The sequence below is a fragment of the Macrotis lagotis genome, chromosome 5 (genome assembly GCF_037893015.1).
Source record: "Macrotis lagotis isolate mMagLag1 chromosome 5, bilby.v1.9.chrom.fasta, whole genome shotgun sequence".
In the NCBI taxonomy this organism is placed as follows: Eukaryota; Metazoa; Chordata; class Mammalia; order Peramelemorphia; family Peramelidae; genus Macrotis; species Macrotis lagotis.
Window position 1 is genome coordinate 140385078 of NC_133662.1, and position 20324 is coordinate 140405401.

Below are 20324 nucleotides of genomic sequence, written 5' to 3' on the forward strand. Positions count from 1 at the left end.
CATGTGAAATCCTTCTGTTCAGGAGGCGGAGAGTTTCTTTCTCATCACCATAAAGGTAAACAGCCTCAACCCTATTATAAATGGAGCCTAAAGTGCCCTCTGTCACTCAGAGCTGCAGCTGGCACCCGGAGAAGAACTATCTGTGTGTCCCTTTGGAATATAGATAAGAGGAAGCTCAGAACAACATGAGTTCCAAGCCAAAGAAAGTTGGAATCATCGGAGCTCCATTCTCAAAAGGACAGGTGAATATAATATCCCCATTTCTCATTCTCATTCTTTTAAACATATATCTACAGTGTGAGCTTGTTGAAGGTTCTTTAAATTTTAAAATTCGTGTCTGGTGTTTTTGATGTTCTCTGGCTATGTGGGCCTGCCGAATTATTATTAAAAAAAATCACATAATTCTGCAAAACACTGTTGGGGTTGGCTCACAATGCAACTTATTCAGCTGCTTCTGATCTCTGCTGAATTTAATTGTATTTGGACATCTCTTTCAGTATCAGGTATTTCAAAATTGAAATAAGTGATTTCATCTCAATTGGAATGAAATTTTAGCACATAAGAAAATGTTGGCTTTAGTCATTTGATCAATACCTAGAAAAACACATGAATTAATCCTTCAGATTCAATTTGCATAAGTTTAAAGTGATTGCTTTATACCTTGTCTTTTTCCCCAAATTTAAATAATTCGTCTTTGACACTGAGCTTTAATGTTAGGCTACTTGTCATGTAGATGGACTCTTATCAAATTCTAGAATTTCTTTTTAGAAAACACCAATGCTAGTATAATGTTCCAGTATGGCCTCTTGAAGTTCTATTCTAAACCTCTTTGCTAATTGAATCATAGATTTAGAACTGAAAGGTACCTTGAAAGTCATCAGACCCAACTTCCTCATTTTATACATGAGAAATCTGAAACTCTGAGAGTTTAAATAACTTATCCTTTTTCCATTTCATCTGAATAAAAATAATATTTTCATATTGTGCTTTTAAGGCTTACATTGTGGTGAAAATTTGTTTTTATTTAAGTACCTTTTAAGACCAGACACCTTACATAGACTAATTAAGTCTTCTCCCAAAGAAGTTCCAGTGCCTCCTACTTTGTAAGGTAACAAGAACATACTGACACATGGAATTTCCAAAAACGCTATTTTCCTTCTCCATGGATAGTTATATAGATAAACCTACAGTCAGCTGTTACCTGCAGTTCACTCAGATATTAGGTCACTAATTAAAATTTTTTAAAAAAAGATAGAAAAAAATGAAAATGAACAAAGAACAAATAAAAGAGAAGCTTTTATGGCATGCTTTCTCTTAAAAGAGATTCTGGCCAGAAAGTGTAGGAAAAAACTTCCCACTCTCCCTTCTTTGTTTGCTATGTGGAATATTATATTTACTATTAAACTTGTTTGATGTGTTGATTAATTTTTCTTCTTTCTTCTTCCTTCCTCCATCCCTTCCTTCCCTTTCTCTTCTCTCCTTCCAATCATCCTTCCTTCCTCCTTTCTTTTTTAAAAACTATTATAAGGAATGACTTTCAGAGGACCTGAAGGAAAAAAAAATCAGAAATGATGGTAATATAAACCAAAGAGATATCAATTAGAATTTTTAAAAAGATATTTCTTTTTTTTTTTTTGCAAGGCAATGGGGTTAAGTGGCTTGCCCAAGGCCACACCAGCTAGGTAATTATTGTGTCTGAGGTCAGATTTGAACTCAGGTACTCCTGAAGTCAGGAGTGCTCTATCCACTTGCCACCTAGCTGCCCCTAAAAAGGATGTTTCTTAACCTTTAGGGATCCTTCAGTCCATTTCCCCTGACTTGATTGGTTTTTCTTCGTTATCAGGGATTTCATTTTAGTTTTGAATTCTCCATTATAACTTGCATTTTTTCATGACCGAGCTTAACATTTGGCAAAGATTATAAAGTACAAAAAAGCAACAGATCTTGCTAAAAGTTTATCTAAATAGACTGTCAAAAATGTTACCATTCTTTTCAAAAACCCTATAATTCTTTTTTTTTCAAAGGGAAGGGGGGATTTAAGAAATAGAAAAAGGGAATGCTTTGAAGAACTAGAAGGATTTCTTGAGATCTTATATTTGGAACTGTAGGGAACCCTAGCAGTCTTTCCAGCTTCTTGCTTCTTCTTTTTAAAGATAAAATAATTGGGGGGGTGGGGTTGAGAAGGAGGATTAGAAATATCTGCTCTAGGGGCAGCTAGGTGGCGTAGTGCATAAAGCACCGGCCCTGGAGTCAGGAGTACCTGGGTTCAGACACTTCAGACTGGTCTCAGACACTTAATAATTACCTAGCTGTGTGGCCTTGGGCAAGCCACTTAACCCTGTTTGCCTTGCAAAAACCTAAAAAAAAAAAAAAAAAAAAAAAAGATCCTTTGGGGTGACTAGGTGGCGCAGTGGATAAAGCACAGGCCTTGTAGTCAGGAGTACCTGGGTTCAAATCCGGTCTCAGACACTTAATAATTACCTAGCTGTGTGGCCTTGGGCAAGCCACTTAATCCCATTTGCCTTGCAAAAAAAAAAAAACCTAAAAAAAAAATATCTGCTCTTGGCCATAGCAGAGTCAGCATTCAAACCCAGATACTCTGAATCAATCTACATGCAACTCTCTTTGCACTATACCATACTTTAAAAAAGTACTAAAAACAGACTATTTCAATAAAAACACAAAACTTAATTCTATTAACCTGTTTTATGGAACAGTTTATATGAAAGAAATGTCAATTTTGACTCCTGTAGGTGAGCATCCTGTCATAAATCTATCATAATGTCTTGATTTCCTAATCCACTAATTGAGAGGGATTTGACTAATTTTCAATGCTAATGCAGATTAACGCTAATATATATATACATATATATATATATATATATATATATATATATATATATATATATATATATATATATATGTATATATACATGGAATGGACCATGTTGATTTTTCTCCTGTCCTCTGGAGACTAGGCACTGCCTAGCAAAAGTAGATTGATATAATGAAGATATTAGCAAATTTATTAGGGAGGGAGGAAAAAAACTACCCCTAATACAAATGGATCCAAGAAGTAAGGACCAATAAAAGATGTAAATGTGATTGACTATATTTGAAATATGAAAAAAATGAAATTAGAAAAACAACACTATTATTTAGCAAGTAATTGTCAATTAGAAGTCTAAACCATGTGGATAGGTTCTAATGATTGAGAGATGAAAAGAAATTAAGGAAAGGATTGGGACCAAATGAAGCATATTAGGTGTCTACCAACATTTTCATAACTACATTTCAGGACAAAAATATCAGGAAGGAAAGAAGTTAAAGTTGTTATAAGAGTATCTAGCCATTTTCCTTGAGAAGAAATAGTACCTTATTTGAGTTTGTGATCTAGTCCTGGGGGAGAGAATCCTGGGCGGAAAGAAGTGCACATCTTTCTATACAACTTTGCAGTTGACAAAAGTGAGTAGTTTTCTTTGTGAAAAAAAAGACATCTTAGGAAATAAATTATTGATGACTTTTGTCCTTCATTTTGTTTTTTTTTAGTTTTTGCAAGGCAATGGGGTTAAGTGGCTTGCCCAAGGCCATACAGCTAGGTAATTATTAAGTGTCTGAGGCTGGATTTGAACTCAGGTACTCCTGACTCCAGGGCCAGTGCTCTATCCACTGTACTACCTAGCTGCCCCTTTTGTCCTTCATTCTTGAAGAAGACCATGATGTCAGGAAGGAAACAAATTATTAAATGAAAGGAAAACAGCTTAAAGAGAATTAACTACCCTATTCTTTTACCTACACTGTGCCATTTGGTAGCATTGTTAAATATATATTAGAATCTCTTGACTTGCTCACAAGTATAAATATTTTCCAATTGTACTGCATTCCCCCATCCCATTTATAATCTGTTTTTATACAAAATTGATTAAGCAAATGGACTACTAGTAATGTCTTCATAGCTGAAATATTTCTGGGTACATTCAGGCTAGTTTTACAAGTTCTATGGTTTTTCTCCCAACCCTAATTCCTGGGAGTGGCTTATAGCATCCCTGGAATTTGTCCTTCCTACCCCCTGTCCCAGCTTTGGTTTCTGCTCACTTACCCTATCACTCCCCATTCTAAGCAACTTCTGCCAACCAGTGCTAAGCATCCAGGAAATGGGTCTTATCTTAAAAAGGAAGCACTGAAAAAAGAGAGATAAGTGGATCTTCATTGTAGATGCTGAGGTATTTCTATATAACATTCCTTATAAGTCTTGAATTGATGTAGGTCAGTTGTCTACTGTTTCATGTTCAGAGAGTGACAGGATCCAAAGAAATACTGATTCATATTGTTGATGTGATGCTCTGCTCAGTCCTCTCTGTTCTAATAATCGAAAGGTTACTTAGGATCAGAATCAGACAAGTTTGGGTTTGAATCCGACTTCTTATGCTTACAAGTCTCTTATTTGTTGGCTAATGGTGTGGAGCTGATTGGAGCCAATCTCAGAGCTGACAGAACCTCTGTCCAGAGCATCAGTCAGAACTAGGTGCTCAAACTTTCTTCTCCCATCAAACTCAGTGCTGGATAATGAGAACCCTGATTTGAAGAGAGGCAAACTTAACATTTCTGAATTTCAGATTCCTCATTTCTTTAATGTGAGGATAATGATAACTATCTTATTTTTATACCACAGAATTGGGTTTTTTGGGGAGGGAGAAATGAGGTTCAAAGGCAAGTTCTTTGCAAACTTTAAAGCGCTATAAAAATATTGGCTATGCTTGTGATTAAATCCTTACATTACTTATGAACTAAGGTTTTAATACAGATTTTGAGTGAAATATTTGCAGTTTATCTGGGAGAGAGTAAAATGTTTCATAGAATTTAAAGCTAAAAAGAACTTTAATATCTAGTTCATTCAATCCCCTATTTTTATGGGAAAGAAACTGAGGCATTGATAGAGTGTAATGATTTGCCTAAAGTCTCATTGATAATTACATAGAAAAAGGAGTGATTTGAACCAAGTTCTTATGATTCCAAATTCAGTGTTGCTTCTTATCACACCACATTTGAATCAAATAGCCGCATGTTGTTTTATAAGCCAAACAAAAGAGAAGGGAATCTGGTTTAACTGGCTACTGGTGAAACAAATTTGTATGGCAATCAGGCCAACCTGGTTTTACCATTGTCTTAATGTTGTGTCAGAATAAAAATGAACAATTGGTGTTCCTAGCTCATTGTCTACCATATGAGTCAGTCTCCTGTGTCTCATACCTGCTGCATGAGATCATTCCCTGGATTTGTTCATAGCAGCCACGGACTGATGCTACAAGTTTGTCTCCCATTAAAATAATGTTCTCATTATTCAGCAGTGAGCTTGATGTGAGAAAAGTCTAAATATCTAGTTCTGATATGGCAAGTGATTCTCTGTATAGAGTAGGACAAGGTCAGAAAGTCATTGTCAGCTTTTAGATTGGCCTCACTCTTGTCTACATCATTAGCCAACAAATAAACAGCTATTGATTAACTTATCTGTTTGAACTCTACCCAATAATGGTTTAGAGTTTGGGGGGGGTAGGAGTGGGGAAGAAAGAGAGGAAAAACTGTTAGGAACAAAGCTGTAGCTTTCTTTCCTGTGGAATAAGCAGGGCATTTATATTGGGAATTCACAACTTGCATGAAGTGAATATAAATTCTGTTCCAAGAATGTTGCTTGACTTTGGTCAATTGGTCAAGGAAAACACAAGGGGTGATTTTACTTTTTAAAAATATTTTTAGCTTAGAGTCATCTTTTAGAATTTTTGCCTTTAAAACTCAGAGAGAACAAATTCACATCCTATTACTTTTCTTCAAAACATGGTTCAGATCTCATCATTTCCAAGAAACCCTTCCACAATCTACTCCCTTGAAACCTGTACCATTGTTAATTCTTTCTCTTTCCTTATATTACTTTTGTAAAGAGATTTGGCCTCGGTAGCATGCAGATTCCTCACATTTAGAGTCTGTCTTTGCATCTCCATCATCTATGGGTTCACAGGACCTTGCTCAGAGTAGGAACTTAGAGAATACATATGCAATTTTAAGGTCAGTTTAAGATAAACATAAAAATACATGATTTGTAAAAGTTTCTTTTCTTTTCTTGAAAGGCACACACCCCACAAAATATTGCCCTAAACCTTGTTGTTTTTATAATCCTGTTAACACGTTATAGACAAACCTTGCCATATAATCTGCAAAACTTGTTTGTTAAAAAAAATATTGAACCACTTGCCCAATTGTAACACTATTCTTAAAGAATTTGGTACTCTTTTAACATTGTTTCACCTAACACTGGTTTCCCAGAGTCAAGGAAGGGCATGGCAAAAGAATGTTGCTGTAATATTTCTCCAGTTGACCAATTAGGTGGCACAGTGGAACAAGGCTGGTTCTGAAATCAGGAAGATTAACTTCCTCTAATTTGGAAAAACAAGATATAAAATGGGGCTTCTTAGTTTCTTAAATAGGGTTCTTGAACTTGCTTAAAAAATATATTGAAGGGGGCAGCTAGGTGGCGTAGTGGATAAAGCACCAGCCCTGGAGTCAGGAGTACCTGGGTTCAAATCCGGTCTCAGACACTTAATAATTACCTAGCTATGTGGCCTTAGGCAAGCCACTTAACCCCATTTGCCTTGCAAATATATATATATATATATATATATATATATATATATATATATATATATATATATATATATATTGACAACTGGTAACAATTTCAATATAATTGGTTGGATCTTTTATAAACCTATGTTTTAACCCCATTTGCCTTGCATATATATATATATATATATATATATATATATATAGACAACTGGTAACAATTTCAATATAATTGGTTGGATCTTTTATAAACCTATGTTTTAATCTTATGTATTATTTTTTTTTGTCAGGCAATCAGGTAAAGTGACTTATACAAGGTCACACAGATAGTAAGGGTCAAGAATCTGAGGCCATATTTGAACACTGTTCTCTTGACTTCAGGGCTGATGGTATCTTATATATTTTAAAACAAGAGTTCAAAAATTGTCCCCTGTCAGAATCAGGGGGAAGCTAGGGGTGGAGGCAAAAACATCAGAGGAATCCACAGGCTTTATCAGCCCAACAAAGGAGTTCTTAACAAAATGTTAAGGACCCCTGATTTTAGAAAGAGTTCTAGTAGCAATATCTTCCATGAATTTTTAAAAATGTACTTATTTATTTTCCCAATTAAATGCAAAGATAGTTCTCAACAATCATTTTTGTAAGCTTTTGAGTTTTACATTTTTTCTTCCACCCTCTCTTCCCTCTCCCCTTCCCTTGACAGAAAGCAAGTCTAATATAGATTACATGTATAACTATGTTAAACATATCCATAATCATCATATTATGGGAAAAGAATCAAATCAAAAAGGAAAAAACTATCAGAAGGAAAAAATAATACATAAAATGAAAGAGTTTTGAGAAATAAGAACAAGAAGCTAGAATTCTCTTGAATCACAAATCTGTACTTTTGTCACAAATTAGTGTGGAAGGAAGAAATTGATAATCTTATGGATTGGAAAAACATATACTTCTGTTCAGCAGTAGAACAAAGTAGATTTTCTCTGGTTCCATTTGTTAGTATCCGAAAGCACAAAGGAATATTTGGGTAAGTAACCCAGAGTGCTCAGGATCCAATATGTGGGTCTGTTATTCTTTAAGTCTTCCTTTTACTTTGGCAGAAGGGATTCCTACAGAACAGTGCAATTTGTGCTAAATTTCTTGAATCAACTCCAACACCTTATATACTACACAAATGCTATTTTTCAAAAGTCACATTTATTTTGGTTTCTACTAATTATCTTCTGGGTTGTATTTAAATATTTACAGTAAATCTTCAGAAAAATGATTTCACTATTCACTCTTCAAAAAAAATCTTAAAATTTGTAAAAAAACAAAACCAGAAAGTTCCTCTCTTTCTTATGCAAAGATAAAAATGCCTGTTCTGATCATATTCTTAAGATTAGTGGGTGTAGGGAGAAATCTTGAGGCTTCAGGATAGGACTAATACCAAGATGTTATGTGTTTTATCTTATCTATTTTAAAACAAGTGTATTGGCTTATGTACCTGGTCAGACAAGTCAAGTCAAGTCCTGCTAACATGAACTTATTAAGGGAAGTTCTGATTATGTGCCAGATATTGAGGTAAACATAGGGTATACAAAGAAAAGCAAAAAATAGTCCTTAAACCCAAGGAGCTCACAATCGAATTGAAGGAGACAGTATATAACCCTCTCTATATAAGAAATAATTGCTGGAATTTATGAAGCCTTTTATAATCAAGTGTTTTTATAAAGATCATATGCAACAGGTGTATCCATTTCTTTTCAGACAGATATAAAATGATTAGTATCTGAATAAATTATTGTTATTATTTTTTAATCCTTAGCCACGAGGAGGGGTAGAAGGAGGCCCTGAAGTATTGAGAAATGCTGGCTTAGTTCAAAAACTTAAAGAACAAGGTAACTTTCATCATGAAATTCTGATTTATTCTTCTCTATGAAAAGGGGACCAAGTTCTCATCAATGTGTGGTGACTCAGAGTAGCTCTGACATTTTCTCCCTTCCAATAGAAGACTGTACAATTTGAAAAGGAAGTATGAATTGTAGGGTAGGAGATGGAGATGGAGTAAGCACTGGGTGAATGAATGGATCCTTCAAGGGTGAAATCCATTAGTAAATGGATTCTTGAAAATGATCAAGATAAAGAATAGTTGTGGTTGGACCATTCTCTGATGTTTTCTACCTTTTGTTATTCAGTTGTTTCAATCATGCCCAACTCTATAAGACCCTATTTGGGGTTGTCTTGACAAAGACACTGGGGTGGTTTGTCATTTTGCTAATTTTGCTCATTTTACAGTAGAGGAAACTGAAGCAAACAAGGTGAAGTGACTTGCCCAGGGTCAGATATGTAGTAAGCATTTGAGGACAGTTTTGAACTCAGATCTTCCTGACTCCAAATCATGCACTCTATCCACTGTGCCACCTAAGTCCATATATTGGGGCAGAATTCAGGCTGAAGACTGGGGGATAAGTGGGAAGATTTTTTTTTATCTAGATTTAAAAGAATCAGGTCTAAGGACAATACTAGTCTTATCTTACACTTCCTCTTAAAAAATATTTTTTTGGGGGTGGCTAGGTGGTGCAGTGGATAGAGCACCAGCTCTGGAGTCAGGAGGACCTGAGTTCAAACCTGACCTCAAACACTTAATAATTACCTAGCTGTGTGGCCTTGGGCAAGCCACTTAACCCCATTGCCTTGCAAAAAGCCTAAAAAATAAATTTAAAAAACCATTTTTTAAAAAAATCTAGACATTTTACTGTTACCTTTCACTATTTCCTATAAAGAGCTAAGATGATACATTGTAAAGCTCTGACGTTATACAAGAACTTATAAAACCTGCCCAAGGTCATATAATGCAGACTTTCCAAGCAGCCATCCCTTACTCTTGCTTTATGATTAGTCCATTTTGTTCTGGTCGCACACATATAACTTTGATCTTATGTTTTATAGATCCTCTGAACAATTTCTTCATTGTTAATATGCTACAGTCTACTTGTGTTGGCCATGCCTCCAAGGCTACATTGCTTTTAGTTTCTGGTACCCCTTCTAGAATCTAGAGCCTCAAATGAATGAATGGTCAAGTCTATCCTCATGCTTGGGTCTCAATAATGTAGACAAGCTAAATGAAGTAGCTTAGTCTTCCCTCTGCATATGACATAATTTTTACTTTACATTACTACCTCAAAGAAACAAGTTTTGGATCTCTTGAATTGTGGTTTTACTTTAGTCACATGCACTGAAATTTCTTTAGAATGTCAATTTTTAGGGTTTAATCCATTGGAGTACTTAATTGAAAGAGCCCTTCCACATAGTAATTTAAGAATTGCTATGACCCTCCTTTCCTCCCTCCCTCCCCCTCAAAAAACTAATTCCTGGACATCAGCCTTCTGAAAAGTAGCAAGGGTGGCACAATGATGAAAGCCATGTTGTACTGCTGTCTTATTCTAGGCAGCTAGGTGGCCCAGTGGAACGAGCACTGAACCTGGTGTGAGGAAGACCTAAGTTGAAATTCAGCCAAAGACACAAATTATGGGACTCTAGGCAACTCTAATCTCTGCTTGTCTCAATTTCCTCCACTCTACAATGGAGACCAACAGCACCTACCTCGCCAAGTTGTCGCAAAGATCAAATATGATATATGATATATAATATATAATATATAAATTCCTATTTTCTTCCATTCCCCTTGTCTTGGATCATTGAAAAAAGCCATCTTGTATTGAATCTTTTAGCCTATTCTCAAATCGCTCCAGGTCTGAGTATCTGTCAGATCCTATACTCTAGTGACCTATTTTTCAAGAACACAAGGATCATTGTAATATAGCAATGAGACATCAGATCAAGACCTTAGCTCTGTAAGCCAGTCATATTTAGAGTGAGCATAGACACAGATTAAAAAAATAATAGCACGTATAGGAATGGGAGGTATATTCCCTCATACGAAAACAAAACTGGACCAGATATTATTGTTTAAAAAAAAAACACAGTTCGGTGGCTTTATGCTGTACTTTTTAAGGAATCTAGGTTTAGGGTTGTTGAAGGTAAACCTGCATTTTTTTGTTTATTTTATTTTGTTTTCCTTGCAGACTGTGATGTGAAAGATTATGGGAACCTATCCTTTGTGGATGTGCCCAATGATACCCCTTTTCAAATTGTGAAAAACCCAAGGACTGTGGGTAAAGCTAATGAGCAGCTGGCTGAAGTGGTAGCAGAAGTGAAGAAGAATGGGAGAACCAGCTTGGTACTTGGCGGGGATCACAGGTCTCACTTTCTAATTGTCACTGGGATCCACAGACTTTATAGTTCTAAGAAACAACAGATCATATGTGGATAGTTCATCCAGGTTTTCAAAGTGTTGTCCTCACACCTCTGTGTAGTACGTCATTTCCTATCATTCCCCTCCTCACATTTTTCAGATAAGAAAATAACTTTGAGGGGTTGATATGGTTGATACAGTCTCATATCTCTTAAGTGTTGGAACCAGAACTTGATTCCATATATTTTGGCTCCAAGATCTATAAACATATTGCCAAGAGATGGTAGGAAGTTAGTATTGAGCAGAAATCACTGGGGGGGAGAAGGGAAGGGAATACATATTTATATACCAGAGACATATACAGGCAACACAGTGGACAGAGCTTGGAATCAGGTAGACTCATCTTCATAGGGCCAAATCTGATCTCAGACACACTGTCTGTGTGACCCCTGGGCAAATCACTTAACCCTGTTTGTTTAGTTTCTTCATCTATAAAATGAACTGGAAAAGGAAATGAGAAATCTCTGGTATTTTTATCAGATAAGAAAACCACAAATGTATTTATGAAGGGTTGGTCAACTGTTCAAGTAAGAAAGTGTTTAAAACAGCTTTATTACTCCAGTGTGACTTTGAATAGGTCATCTGTAAAATGGGAATGACAATATTTGCATTAATAATACCTGCAGTAATATCATACCTTGTGAGAATAAAATGAAATAACCGATGGAAAAGGATTTTGTAAAACTTTTAAGTACTATAATGTTGTTTGTCATTGAACCTGAGGATTGTCCTAAAATCTTGTGATATTTGTATTTTTTTTTAGATTTTTTTTTTCAAGGCAATGGGTTTAAGTGACTTGCCCAAAGCTACACAGCTAGGTAATTATTAAGTGTCTGAGGCCAGATTTGAACCCAGGTACTCCTGACTCCAGGGCTGGTGCTCTATCCACTGCACTACCTAGCCACCCCAGATATTTGCATTTTTAAAAAAGATTATCTCATTGATACTGATGAACAATCAGTATGTAGGGGAAAAACCGAACCCAAGCTAGCATTTCTAAACCCCATTAAAGAGGTGATAATCAATTTAGGATCATAGGCTTTAGAACTAGAAGGAGCTTAGTAGACCAAGCAGACAATGAGAAACTAAGTCCAGAGAAATCCCATGAATTTACCCATCTTTGCAAGCTTAGTTAATAGAGAAAATATTGAGAGTAGACCTAGATCCTCTGACTTAAAATGACCACCTTACCCAGCTCTAAATTCCTTTTGAATGTCCAGAGATCACAGGAAAGGTGGGTTGTAATTTCAAGGCTTTCTTGTTTGATTTCCTCATGTTACAGATACAAATATCATGGCCCAGAGATGTTAAGGGGATTTGCCCAAGATCATGCAGGTAGTAAACAATGGGGTTGGGACTCCAGTGCCCTTTCTACTATTATCCCTAATTTCTCTTTTACTGAATGATAAATTGAATTGTAACAAAGAGGAAAGTGGAGGGGGCAGGTAGGTAGTGTAGTAGACAGCATCGATACTGGAATCAGGAGGATAGAGTTCAAATTTGACCTCAGATACTTAATTATTACCTGGCTGGGAGATCTTGGCCAAGTCACTTAACCATTTTGCCTTGCAACCCCCCCCCCCCCAAAGAAAAGGAAAGTGGATTTAGGTGTTTTGCATTTAGTCAGATCTTCTTTTCATTTTGTCCAAGATATTTCCTGCTTCTTCCATGCATGCAGATACCCCAGACAACTGAGGTGGAGAGATATTAGAGAGATTGATGTCAGCAGGACAGATGGGTACACTGGCAATATGAATGAGTACAGTTCTCTAATGAGATGGGAGGGAAGAATAAAAAAAAGTAAGCATTGGAATTTCTAAGTGGAATAGAACAAGAGGTCATCCAAGCTATCTGGGCTCTTCTAGATATTAAGAACCTTCTATCATATACTGCAAAAGCTGAAGTACTTAGCATTTACAAGGAAGTGGGAAGTGTGAATTCAATGAAAGCTCTTTAGATTTTCAAGGCTGATAACACTGATAGCGATGAAAAATTCATTATTAACTAACTCACAGTAGAGACTGTAATATTTATTAGGCAGGGCAAGATGAGATTAGACAATAAGGAAAAAGTTAATCTGAGAATAAGATTGTTACAGAACAGTTTATGTGACCGATACTCTTAAAAAACTTATCCCCTCCCTTGCAATTTTGTTGAATTTTAGCTACTACTGTATTTGGACAGGATTAAAAAAAACAATTTCTATCACATCATGTAATAACTTAGGATCATCAACACAAGATATTAGTGTTTTTCACAACATAACATAGATAAATAATATTGCTCCACATAATAATACTGTTTTTTTCCTGACGTGTCTTGTTTGTTGGAATAATCCATTGGACACTTTTCCTTCTCAGTCATTGTGATGTTCAAAGGAAAGCTGAGCAGGGTCTTTTAAAAAGCAAACATGTGAAAAGATGGTGTAATCTCTTATGTTTACACAACTTTTCTGTTTTCAAAGTTTGGCAATTGGAAGTATCTCTGGCCATGCCAAAGTTCATCCTGATCTTTGCGTCATTTGGGTGGATGCGCATAGTGATATCAACACTCCTCTGACAACTCCAAGTGGCAACTTACATGGGCAGCCTGTGTCCTTCCTGTTGAAGGAACTAAAGGGAAAGGTAAAAAAATGTGTTGTAATTGTCATCTAGAATTAGTAGGAACAACTCCTATTTCCCCTGAACTGCAGGACTCTCAACATGGGTTTATACAATAAGGCAGTTTGGTGGCATAGTCATGATGGGTTAAAAGATAAGGGGGCAGCTAGGTGGTGCAGTGGATAGAGCACCAGCCCAGAATCAGCAGGAGTTCAAATCCACTCTCACTTAATAATTGCCTAGCTGTGTGGCCTTGGGCAAGCTACTTAATCCCATTGCCTTGCCAATATTAAAAAAAAAAAGTTAAGACTGAAAGGATTAATTTATCAATCTACTAGCTGTCACAATGGAAAACAGGCTGCTGCAAGAACTGATGGGATGTAAACATTTTGAAGAGGCTGATGAAAGGCATGGGATTAAGAAAGGTTGGTGCTTCAGAATTTCCAATCAGAGTCCATGGAGTCAGAAATATTTCTCACATAGTATATTGTTTAGGACCTGTGTATGTGTGTGTACACATGTGTTTTTGCATTCTAAATGTGATCTTCTTTGAATTTAAGTAAACATGCTTGGATTATTAAAGAAAAATAATTGTTATCGTTCTTTTTAGATCCCTGATGTTCCAGGATTCTCTTGGGTGACACCCTGTGTATCAGCTAAGGACATTGTATATATTGGGTTGAGAGATGTGGATCCTGGTGAACAGTAAGTGTATTTATTTCTCAGTCAATTTATATTGTTTATTAAGCTTTTTCTATTGGTAATTTAACAATCCAAATTAGGCAGGTACATAATTCATAGGATATAAATGTTTCATGTTTTTAACTGCACAGAATTAATTTAAAAAACTCAGAAGGTAGATGCCCCTCACAATTCACCTTTAGTAAAAGTAACTTGTTTACATTTTTCTTAAAAATTTAATTTGAGGGGGTGGCTAGGTGGCGCAGTGGATAGGGCACCGGCCCTGGAGTTAGGAGTATTTGAGTTCAAATCCCACCACAGACACTTTATAATTACCTAGCTATGTGGCCTTGGGCAAGTCTTTTAATAATCCCATTGCTTTGCAAAAGTAAAAAAAATTCTATTCTGCTATTAAGAAATGTTTCTGGATACTTTTATCTGTGATCTTATTGTATGCACTCCCTCTAGTGGTGCATCTTCCCATCCCTTATAACAGATCCATGCCATATGTTTTAAATTGGGCTCCACCTAACATGCTCTCTAACCTCCATTATGTGGAATATAGGCTGACCAGTGACTTAATCTCTCATCTTTGATCATATAGTTAATGCCATTGCTCCTGGACAAATCTTAATTGCTCATATACTATAACCCACTTGTGCTTTAATGACCAATATCAATTATCTTTTTTTTCAGTCGCATCCTTAAAGATCTGGGTATTAAATTTTTTTCAATGACTGAAGTAGACAAGCTTGGAATTGGCAAGGTGATGGAAGAAACACTGAGTTACCTAATAGGAAGGTAAGACACCAGGTTTTTTGTGTTCTAAATACTGTTAATGGTGTTTTTACACAAGAAACAGACATTATTAAACATACAAGAATCAATATATAAAATCCTCTAACAAAACTTTTGACTTTAGATGAAGCTACTGGAATGTCTTAGGCTAATAGGAACAGTTCTCATTAACATCTTTCAATGCTTTTTTTCCTTTCACTTGAAGGAGGAAAAGACCAATTCATCTGAGTTATGATGTAGATGGGTTGGATCCATCTTTCACACCAGCTACTGGCACACCCGTACCTGGAGGCCTCACTTACAGAGAAGGTCTCTATATCACAGAGGAAATCTATAAAACAGGTATGCCCAATATCTGAGAAAAATCTATCCTAAGACACTAAAAGCCTTTGGGGAATGAAAGTTAGTTTACAGAAGGGTTATATATTTTTCTACTTCAAAATTGTCAGTATATTAAAAGAAAAAAAATCAAACATCCTTTATGGATACTTCCATAGACAATTTTCAAACTATCCTTTTGTTTTTCACTCCCTTGATTAGTCTCAACTTCATTGAATTTAAAATCTGTGTTCCAAAATGTCTTTTTTTTTAATCTACTGTTACAGGACTCCTCTCGGGATTAGACATAATGGAAGTCAATCCATCTCTTGGGAAGACACCAGAAGAAGTAAACCGAACAGTGAATACTGCTATTGCATTAACTTTGTCATGCTTTGGAGTTGCTCGAGAGGGCAATTAAGAGTGCCAACATAAAGAAGTCTGAATAATTCTGAAAAGGAACTGGGGGAGGTAAAAGGTGGTAAAGAGGATAAAGATTCAATGATGGTTAACAATAAGCAGCTCTAAAAATTGTGCTTAAGCTTACACTTTCCCCAAAGCCTTTTGGTAAATTTTATTAGGTAGATAATTAAAGTTCTGATCCCTTCTTTAGTGTGAAATCAAAATATTTTTGTTTGTCCTCTAGTTGTAATCAAGGGAAAAGACTTATAAGTGATCTTGGGGAAGAGATATGTAAACTTGAGGCTAATTCATTCATTTGCTGTTAGCTGGTTTAACAACCTAAATACATTTCTAGTGATAACTAGTAACAGAAGACAAATAGAATTAATTTGTTATTTGCCATTGTGTTCCTGTCCACAAATCTATGGTAGGGCCCAAATATGTTAATAGCAAACAGATGACAGGTGTCAGCACAGACCACATTCATCCATCTGACAGTTTAATTATTAGAATAGCTTCAGTAAGACGTTATACTTTCCACCAGTAAAATTTATTTTTATATGAGAGATCTTAACCTTCTGAATTATTTGCCTAAATAATTTAAATAAGTCTATGTAGGGGGAATGCTTTGTCATGAAGTTTCTGTCTTCCAAAATGTCTGTTAATAAAAACACTTCATCAAATTTATTTTAACATTGAAAAGTAAAATTTGTTTTCATCTTTGAAATTGAGAGGACTTTTATAAGAACATTTAACTTTTTTTTTAAATAGGTTTTTGCAAGGCAAACAGGGTCAAGTGGCTTGCCCAAGGCCACACAGCTAGGTAATTATTAGGTGTCTGAGACCGGATTTGAACCCAGGTCCTCCTGACTCCAGGGCCAGTGCTCTATCCACTGCGCCACCTAGCTGCCCCAGAACATTTAACTTTTGATAAGATAAATAGCAGTTCTTCTTTTGAGGAAGAACACATTCGTCCCAAATTATCATTTTCATTTTGTCTTTATTGTATTCAATGACAACACATTGAAAGGCCATATCAAATCAACTTACCTGGTAAAGTACCATCTCTCAACAAAATATCACTCTTGAAGTAGTTATGAACTGAAAAATACCAAAGATCATTTTTTCTTTCAAGGAAAGATTTGAGTGGTGGCTAGGTGGCGCAGTGGATAGAGCACTGGCCCTGGAGTCAGGAGGACCTGGGTTCAAATCCGGTCTCAGACACCTAATAATTACCTAGCTGTGTGGCCTTGGGCAAGCCACTTGACCCCATTGCCTTGCCAAAAAAAAAAAAAAAAACCTTAAAAACAAACATAAAAAAACAAAGATTGATTCCTTTACTAGGCAATACAGATTTATAATATGACCTAAAGATAATACTTTTAGATTAAAAAAGTCTTACACTTGGCAGTGTAAATACCAAATACTCTGATTTCACATGAACACCTTAAAGATTTGGGGGATATGAGAATGTTTTTTGTATTGTCAGCTTTTTTTTAAAGGGTAGTTTGAAAGACCAAATCAAACCGAACAAAAAACATATAAATCATCATTATTTTATAAAATAACCATAGGAAATTAAGACCCTATACAACACTTTGTAGGTACAAGAATATCTTTTTAGGAGTTTAGGTTCTGTTTCATCAATGTTTCTTTCAAATTTAGTCACTACACTGAGAAGTAAATTCAAAACATCAATAATCATAATAAAGTTTCTTTAATTAAACAGTATCTTACACTACTTACAAATACTGGTTCCATTGTTTACTTGTCAAAGCTAAACCATATACAGCACAAAAACCCACCAAAATTTTTTTATACAAAGATTTTAACATTATAAAAATTCAATTAAGACTAGGCAGTAGTCACACCATTATCCAGTTGTGTAGGTCAACCTTGAAACTTAAAAAGTATGGATTATTCATCTAAGAAACATGATTTTTTTGCAGTGTCTGAACCTTTTCTAGATTTTATTCTCTTTGGTGACTTCCAATCACTCATAGAAAAACCTCTGGTTCATGGATAAATAAAACTGTCAATTTATCTTCTTTATTGGAAATAATAGAATATGCAAATGGAAATTTACAATGATCTTTTTTTAAAAATAAGAATATAAAACTCTTTTTACCCTTCCATACCAAATACTAATCAGGAAGGTAATTTATAGAATGATCAATTAAACTGGTTTAGGAGAAGACCACTAAGGGAAAAGAGGAAAGGAATCCATATTTATAGAGTGCCTACTATGTACCAGGCACTGTGCTAAGTGCTTTACAAATATTATCTCATTTGATCTAAACTAAGGATTTCACTTAAGACAAACCATGTTTGAAGATGGAATAAGCTTTTGAATAAAAATTAAACTAAGCCACTGATAAGGGAGGACTTGATGAGCCCCATAAATAGCATCCACTGATCATTTGCCTCCACGATGCTCCCCAAGACTCCCATGACCATTTTTCCTCTAGTCTCTTGAAATAAATCCAGGTGGGGAGCTGGTGATGACAGGGGTCCAGCAGAGTCACCATATGAACCAAAATCAATGATTCAGAATTGGTTTTTATCCTCTTCCAGTAGGGCGCTGTAATCAGTGTTCCATATGTCACCAGTATTACACCAAATGTCACTGGCTTTACTGAGTGACTGGCAAAGCCACATTGACTGTCACCTGAGTGGGCTGAGGTGCTGGGGACCCACTGTTTATGGTTTGGGGAGGTACTGCAGCCGGTTCCATTTTGCTGATGTGTGTTATGAATCGTAGTCTAAGTTTTAAAGCTGGTCTTAAATTGCAGATAATTTTTTCCACCTAAGAGAATATATATATACCAAAACATTAGTTGTCATTTAGAATCATAAACTTTAGACAAAGAACACCAGCCTGTTAAGTAAAATACATTTTAAGAGACAAGATCTGTATATGTTCTTAAATCACCTGGCAAGAAAGGGAAAATAATATTCTCCATACAAAAGCAGAGAGAAAAAGATTCTTCTTCAAAGACCAGGCAAACCTGCAAGAGATTTGATATCTACCAGATAATGCCATCTTCCTGAGAATAAAGACAAGGTTTCATATTCTACAAGGTTCCTAACAAAAATATAGCACAGACAAAAATTTGTTTACTAAGTTATTTATTTGGGGTTGTATTGGTGTAGCATTTATATGAAATAGGAAATTTTCATTCAAAGCACTATATACCAATTATCAGATTTATTTACTGCTTCACTTTAACTCCCACTCAAAAACCCTACTTTATGTATTTATTCCAATTATGTTCCCAATACTTTTCTTCCTCTCCCTCATCCAACTCTCTCTCTCTCTTTAAAGTTTTTGCAAGGCAATGGGGTTAAGTGGCTTGCCCAAGGCCACACAGCTAGGTAATTATTAAGTGTCTGAGGCTGGATTTGAACTCAGGAACTCCAGACTCCAGGGCTGGTGCTCTATCTACTGAGCCACCTAGCTGCCCCTTCTCATCCATCTCTTGACTAATTTGAAAAAAAAAACACCCACCTACTTCTTAACTACTTTAAAGCAACAGGCTGTTTGTGGGAGATAAATATGAGTGAAATGGCAAAGGAGAGATCCCCAAAAAGTAATCTAGAACATTTGAAGAGGTACTTTAATAGTGGTGGGGAAGAAGGTTTCATAGGACATAGTATTAAAACTGAATCTCGTCTGGTTCAAATGTAGGGTATGGAAGGGGAGAAATCTAAAATGATCAGAAGAGGAAATCAAGGTCAGATCGCCAAGGCTCTTAAACATCTGTCTATGGACCCAATATTTTATCCCACATTTATGATGAAAATGATAGTCTAGGTCAGTCTTCCAGGATGAACTAAGAGCAGAGGCAAGGCAAAGATGTTTGAACTTTGAGAGGCAAAGGGAAATCAGTGAGCTATTTTATTAAAGGAATGACATGATTAAGGTTAAGATGGTCAGAGCAGATTGGAAGTAGGGAGATTAATAATAAGCTTATTTAAATAGTGTAAGTGAAAGGTAATGCTAATCTGAATGAGGATGGCAGAGGGAATAAAACAGATGAAAGGTGGGATTTGAAAATGTATTTATGGAGAATAACATAAGACTTGATGAGATTTCAGCAGTACAATAAAAGACAATTTTAAGGGACTTGTGATGGAAAATACCCTGTGTATCTAGAGAAAGAACCATGGAGTTTAAATGAAGACCAAAGCTTATTATCTTCAATTTTTAAAAGTTGTCTATGTTTTTTTGTTATCTGTTTTCTTTCTTCCTTCTGGATCTGAATCTTCTCACATAACATGTTCAATTTCGATCTATGCTTAGCATGGTTAAAAAACATCAAGCCTATATCAGACTGCTTTCTGTCAGGAAAAGGGAGGAGGGAGAAAAATTGTAAACCTCAAAATCCTGCAAAAAAAAATATGATCGGTAAAAACTATTTTATGCAGTTGGAGAAATAAAAAAATGATGATATGAGAAACAAAGAAAAAGGAATCAAAGATGATATTCACAGATGAAAGTGCACAAAATTCAGTTCCTCCTTTTTTTTCCTGGTAAGAAATTAAGGAAGGAAAATAATAAAAACAGATGTAAATAGTCCTGCACAAACAAAACCACACCAAAGCCTCCCAAA

General features: G+C 35.6%; 2 protein-coding genes across 4 annotated transcripts in view; one reads left to right on the plus strand and one right to left on the minus strand.

Annotated features, from left to right (window-relative positions):
• Positions 1-92: 92 nt before the first annotated feature.
• Positions 93-16474, plus strand: ARG1 (arginase 1). The gene is made up of 8 exons (XM_074187597.1): positions 93-242; positions 8423-8495; positions 10683-10857; positions 13377-13536; positions 14123-14217; positions 14890-14994; positions 15197-15333; positions 15597-16474. Exons 1-8 carry the CDS (start codon positions 186-188, stop codon positions 15728-15730), a joined length of 936 nt encoding a protein of 311 aa, XP_074043698.1. The 5' UTR covers positions 93-185; the 3' UTR covers positions 15731-16474.
• MED23 (mediator complex subunit 23) overlaps positions 15779-20324 on the minus strand; it is a 50158-nt gene continuing 45612 nt past the window's right edge. For all 3 annotated transcript variants that reach the window (XM_074187594.1, XM_074187595.1, XM_074187596.1), the window contains one exon: positions 15779-18517. In XM_074187594.1, the coding sequence (XP_074043695.1) occupies positions 18344-18517 (174 nt within the window). In that variant the 3' untranslated portion in view covers positions 15779-18343. The remainder of the gene's footprint in view (positions 18518-20324) is intronic.